Raw genomic sequence first — 6,705 nt, 5'->3', positions numbered from 1 at the left:
TCATTCCCTCCCTGAGCCAAATTCAATGAGAATAAGGTTGACTCATTCCCTTTTACCTTCCTATTCTTCCCCTCCATTGTAACCATTTTCCCTTGCCTCTTCTTTTTTTTTTTAAAGCAATTGGGGTTAAGTAACTTGCTCAAGGTTACATGGCCAGTGATTTCTGGGTGTGGTGCTGAGTATCTGAGCCCAGGATTCGATCCAGGTCATCCCAACACTGGAGCCGGTGCTCTTACTCGCTGAGCCACCTGGCCACCCCTAAGCAATTGGGGTTAAGTAACTTGCTCAAGGTTACACAGCCAGGTGTTTCTGGGTGGGTGCTAAGTGTCTGAGCCCGGGATTCGATCTCCAGGTCTTCTCAACACTGGAGCCGGTACTCTTACTCGCTGTGCTACCTGGCCGCCCCTCCCTTGCCTCTTCTATATGAGATAGTTTACCCCATTCTGTCTCTCCCCATCTCCTCTCATTATATTCCTCTCTCACCTCTTAATTTCACCTTTTAAGTATCATCCATTCCTATTAAATTGGTCCTGTGCCCTCTATCTATGTATACCTGTAAACATATGCCCCGTATACGCTCTGATATAGACACACACACACATATATATATATATATATATACATACACACAAACACACACACACACACACACACATATATATATATATATATATTCTTTCAACTATTTCATACTGAGAAAAGTTTCATCAGTTACAATTATCAATTTTCCATGTAGGAATGTTAATTGTTCAACTTTGATAAGTTCCTTATGATTTCTTTTCCCTGTTTACCTTTCCATGCTTTTCTTGCTTCTTGTATCTGAATGTCATATTTTCTATTCAACTCTGTTTTTTTCAGAAAGAATGCTTGAAAGTCCCCTATTCCACTGAATGACCATATTTTCCCCTGAAACATGATACTCAGTTTTGCTGGGTAGGTGATTCTTGGTTTTAATCCCAGCTCCTTTGACCTCTGGAATATCATATCCCAAGCCCTTCGATCCCTCAGTGTAGAAGCTTCCAGATCCTGAGTTATCCTGATTGTGTTTCCACAATATTCAAATTATTTCTTCCTGGCTGCTTGTAATATTCTCTCCTTGATCTGGGATTTTCAGAACCTGGCTGTAATATTCCTAGGAGTTTTCTTTTTGGGATCTTTTTCAGGAGGTGATTGGCAGATCCTTTCAACCTCTATTTTGCCCTCTGGTTCTAAAATATCAGGGCAGTTTTCCTTGAGAATTTCTTGGAGGATGATTTCTAGGTTCTTTCTTTGATCATGACTTTCAGGTAGTCCAATAATTTTTAAATTATCTCTCCTGGATCTATTTTCCAGGTCAGTGGTTTTTCCAATGAGATATTTCACATTGTCTTCTATTCTTTCATTTGTTTGGATCTGTTTAACAGCATCTTGATTTCTCATAAAGTCATTAGCTTCCATTTACTCCAATCTAATTCTGAAGGACTTATTCTCCTCAGTGAGCTTTTGAGATTCTTTTTCCATCTGGAAATTTTGGCTTTTTAAGGCATTCTTCTCCTCATTTGCCATTTGAGTTAGTCGATTTTTTAAGGTGTTATTTTCCTCAGTCAGGCTGTTGATTCTCATTTTGTAATTTTCTTGCATCATTCTCCTTTCTCTTCACAATTTTTTCTCCACTTCTCTTATCTCCTTCTTAAGGTCCTCTATGGCCTGTAACCAACTCATATTTTTCTTGGAAGCTTTTGGTGCAGGAGTTCTGACTTCACTGTCTTCCTCCTGTTCCATGCTTTGATCCTTTTTTTCCCCAAAATAGGAGTCTAATGTTGGATTGCTTTGCTTGGTTTGCTTCCTTTGCCTGCTCATTTTGCCACTAAATTACTTGACTTTTAGGCTTTTTGCCACAGTAGTACTCTGTCACCAGACAGGGGAGCTTCATTCCAAATGCTGGGGTTTTCTCAGCTGCCAGAGGTATTAGTTGGGTGCCCTCTCTGAAGCTTCCACATGCTCTGGCAAGCTGGACACACATCCCAGTACCTCCACCCTAGACCACAATCCAGATCCAAGCAGGTTAAAGCAAGAGCTATTACCCATCAAATTGGTTGCTTGGTCCCCCTACAGGCTGCAGGCCAGAAGCTGAAGCTGCCATATGGTGGTGGCTGTACTGAAACCCTCAGCGGCTTCTCACCCTGGGGGCAAAAGCCGATACACTCCCAACTACTGGGTCCCAAAGTCCAGACTGCACTGACCTCTCACTTTGTCCTTAGAATCTATCTGTTGATAATTCTGGACTGCCACAGCTGCTGGTGATCTGGAGTCCCTCCAGCGGGTGGCTGGTCAGGCCCTCACTGGGGCTAAAACCTTGGTGTGGGGGTGGGCTCAGCTCCCAGAGCTCTGTGCCAGCCGATTCCTGCCAGCCTGCCAGGCTGTCCTCAGTGGGAGGTTAGCTTCTCTGTGTCATTTTGTGGGTTCTGTAACTCCAAAGTTTGTTCAGAGTTCCCTTTTACATGGATTGGAGGTGGTGGGAGTCGGAGCCGCGAAGAGGTCCTGTTTCTACTCTGCCATCTTGACCGGTGATCCTGCTGGCCAAATCTAATGGTCCTCCCAACTTTTGATGGCTTCTCAGTATCTGACACATTTGACGACTCCCTACTTCTTTATTCTTTCCTCAAATGGCTTCCTTGGCCCTACTGCTTTCCTGAAGTCCTCTTATCTGTCTAGGGAATCCCCTCTGAGTTCTTTCCTCCTTTATTGCCTCACCTAATTAGAATGGAGACAGCTAGGAGGCTCAGTGTATAGAGCACCAGGCCCGGAGTCAGGAAGAACTGAGTTCAAATCTGGCCTCAAACACTAGCTGGACAAGTCACTTAACCCTGTTGGCCTCAATTCCTCATCTGGAAAATGAGCTGGAGAGGGAAATAGCCAACCACTCCATTGTCTTTGCCTAGAAACCCCCAAATGATTGGGTCACAAAGTCAGACCTGACTGAAATGACTGAACAACAATTAACAACAACAAATTTTAGACTGGAAACTCATTGAGGGCAGGGATAGTCTGGCTTTTCTGCTTATATCCCCAGAACTTGGTCCAAGTTTGACCCTTGACACTTATCATAATAAGTGCTTAAGTATAAACAGAGGCAACTAATAATAAGGAGGCCTGGGACAGCTAGATGGCACAGTGAATAGAGCACCAACCCTGGAGTCAGAAGGACCTGAATTCAAATCTGGTTTCAGACATTTGACGCACTTACTAGCCATGTGACCTTGGGCATGTCAGTTAACCCCAATTGCCTTGCTTTCCCTCCTCAAAAAAAAAAAAGTCAGCTAGGAAGTGCACAAAATGTTGTGCCTAGAGTCAGCAAAACCTAAATTCAAATCCACCCTCTGTGTGACCCTGGGCTAGTCACTTAATTGATGCCTCAGTTTCCTCATCTGTAAAATGAGCCAGAGAAGGAAATGACAAACCACTTATTTTTGCCAAGAAAGCCCCAAATAAAGTCACGAAGAGTCAAGCACGACTGAAAAAGCTGAAGTGGCTGAGTAACAACAGAAGCCAGGAGGTGTTCTAACTCTCATTGGGACTACTTTAAAACCTAGAAGGTGTGCTAAACTTCTTGGGGCTGCTGTGGAATACACCAGGTGTTTCTGACCCTTCCTGAGACTGCACAAGGACCTTGGACAGCGCCAAAGTCTTGTAGGCACTAATGCCTGGGACAAGATCTCACAGCATTTCCTGCCCATTTAAGACATAAACTAACTAGGTGCTCTACTATTTGCTGGGGCTGTCCCAGGACTTTGCACTCAGAGAATAAGGCAGAGAAATAGAAATAGGAAAAGTGTTCGAAACACTGAAACCCACTCTGTAATGTATCTCAAGAGGGAGTTCAAATCTTAGGAAGCATTAGCAAGGGTGAAACCTGGAATTTACAGAGTTGTGTGCTCTGTTTTCAAAGCATTCTCAGTTTAGAATAGGGAACAATAACTATTCCACTCCCTGGAGACTTGAATTAGAGGGTTGGTCTTGGAGACAGGGAGACCTGAGTTCAAATCTGTCCTTGGACACTTACTAGTTATGTGGAAAGTCGTTTCTGTCCCAGTTTCCCTAGTTGTAAAATGAGGGAGTTGGATTCAATGGCTTCCTGAGTTTTAAAGCAGTCCCAATAAGGTTAGAACATCTCCTGGGTTTAGAACCTGATGGAGCAGATGATGTGGATCCTCTATGTCCTGGACAATAGTTCAGGAGAAGTTGGTTTTCAGCTCAGATGGCTCCCAAAGGGAGTTCTGCCTCATGGTGGCTGAGATGCCGGTGCATAGAGCACTGTCCTCACCAGTAATTAGGTCTGTCCTTCCCAACACACACGAGCCTTCTAAGCAAGGCTTCTGGGGGCCAACACTGCATTGATTTTTGGTTGCTTATAGCTTACAGTGGCATCAGGCACTCTGGGGAGAGGCACTGTATGTGGCAATGGGATGGATTCTGTGTCAGACCCCAGACACATGATCTGGTTATTAAAACTTTGTCCATTGGGCCCTTTCGTGGTTGCTAATGTTTGGGCATGAAATGTAGAAGGAATGCTAGACTTGGAAGCCAAAGACCTGGCTTCCAGCCCTCTCTCTAACCCGCACTTGCTGTGTGACCTTGGGAAATCACGTTGTGTCTCTGGGCATGTTTCCTCAGAGACAGTGATCCTTGTGCTCCTTCCTCTGTGGGCTTGTTGTGAAAACAGGACTTTGTGACTCTTAGAGCACGTGGTGAGTGAGAGCTGTGACGGTCTTTGACTGCACACACTAGGGACGCATGCCCTCACCAGGGACGTGCATGCTAGGGACGCATGCACGAAGGATGCTTTCACCAGGGACGTGCACACGTGCACACTAGGGACGCGTGCCCTCACCAGGGACGTGCACACTAGGGATGCACACACAGGGCTGAGATTTGGGGAAACTGCACTCTCCTGGCTCTTGTGCTCATCAGCCATGTGACCTTGGCTAACCACATCACCCCTCTGGGCCTCGGTGCTCTCACTGGGAAAATCTACTGTCTCTTGCCCACCTACTTTGGTAACAGTATCATGTCTACTGGGGGGAAAAGAGCAAGTTCACCTTTGTAAAAGTGTGCCCCGGGGAAGACAACCCACTGCATTGTCCCTCTGGTCCTCATCCCCTCGAATCTTCCAGACACACACGTGTGCAGACTGTATGAGTATGCAGATATGCACACTCCTTAGTATCATAGACTTTAGATGTGGGAAGGAATTTTAAAGCCTATTTATTCGAACTCCTTTGGTTCCCAGAGTGGCAAAGTGATTGTCCAGAGTCACTCAGCCAGCAAAGAGCTGACTCAGGACTTAGCCCCAGGCCTCCTTCTGTCTTCTCAACTGCTCCAGAGAATTCCGCTTTAGCCTTTTGCCTGCTCCACACTCCCATCTGGGTTCAGAATGAATTTAAGATGACTTCAGAAATGAAACACAGAATTAAACAAGATAATTACAATCAAGACAGAACAAAAGCCCATTAAAAGAAGAGGAAGAGAGTAATGGGAGCCTGTCAGTGATGCTGTGGCTGCTGAATTTGGTTCCGAGTTTTCTGGAAGCAATGGGAAAAAGGGGAAGTGGATTCTGTAGTTTTCCTTGGTTAAAAAGAAAGCACCCATAATACAACGGCGAACGAGGAATCCGTCTGTTATGTGGTTCTTTCTCATCTGGCTCACCCAGTGGCTATTATGAAATGTCTCCAAACCCATTTGCAAAAGCCAGAAACACTGCAAGAGTCATTTCTTGGAAGAGCATAGACTGCTTCACTTAGGGCAGGCATTGACCTTTTCAGGGCTCAGGTATTGTACAGAGATTTCTGATGATCTAACAGTGTAGAGACAGAGCTTGGCATCTTCTTTCTGGTTGATTTAGGAACAGAAGCGATTGTTGGAACTTGGGATCACTGGACCAGAGGGCCATGTTCTTAGCCACCCTGAGGAGGTAAGAGATAACTTCCTGTGTCCATCTACAGGAATGCCAATACCAATGCTCAGCCCTCTGCAGGGATTCCTTCCCTCAGGACTCTGGTACTCACCTCATTTCTTTAATCTGATGTGGGACTGGCATTTGGTCACATCCCTGCAGCCTGAGACACCCAAAAAGATTTCTTTGGATCCTTTTCTCCCTGAGACATCAGTAGTCTAGCCTCAGCAACTCCAGCCACAAACCCTGCCATTCCAAATCTTCTTCACCAGCCCCTGGCTACCCATGTTGGACTGATTTTGAGCCTAATCAGAAGCCACACTTCTGCCCTTCCCCAGCCCTAGTGGAGCCTACCCTGACCAGGGTTCACATACTTGGAAGTCCCAATCAACCTATATCACAGGGCTCCAGATGCCAAGAGGGAAATAGGGGATGGGTAAAACTCTTCCCTTCCTTGATTATACCAGCCAATAATCCAGAGGGTCCCACATTTCCCTCTCCATGGGGATGGGGGGGGTGGTTTGCAGAGAAATCATACCAGCCAGAAGGATACTGGAAGTTTCTCTGTGTGTGTGTCTCTCTGTCTCTCTCCTCCCCCTCCCTTCTTCTTCTTCTTTCTGTCTCTGTCTCTATCTCTCTCTGTCTCTGTCTCTCTGTCTCCTGCCTCTTCTTCTTCTTCTTCTTCTTCTTCTTCTTCTTCTTCTTCTTCTTCTTCTTCTTCTTCTTCTTCTTCTTCTTCTTCTTCTTCTTCTTCTTCTTCTTCTTCTTCTTCT

General features: G+C 45.4%; 1 protein-coding gene across 1 annotated transcript in view; it reads left to right on the top strand.

Moving 5' to 3' along the window:
* DPYSL4 (dihydropyrimidinase like 4) overlaps nt 1-6,705 on the top strand; it is a 75,478-nt gene that overhangs the window by 30,542 nt on the left and 38,231 nt on the right. The window contains exon 7 of the mRNA XM_069101632.1: nt 5,882-5,950. Coding sequence (XP_068957733.1) covers nt 5,882-5,950 — 69 coding nt within the window. The remainder of the gene's footprint in view (nt 1-5,881; nt 5,951-6,705) is intronic.

The sequence above is a fragment of the Petaurus breviceps genome, unplaced genomic scaffold (assembly GCF_028583685.1).
Source record: "Petaurus breviceps papuanus isolate PSGF00001 unplaced genomic scaffold, PetGlider_PUasm1.0 490, whole genome shotgun sequence".
In the NCBI taxonomy this organism is placed as follows: domain Eukaryota; kingdom Metazoa; phylum Chordata; class Mammalia; order Diprotodontia; family Petauridae; genus Petaurus; species Petaurus breviceps.
This window is presented reverse-complemented; position numbering and strand designations above follow the sequence as displayed.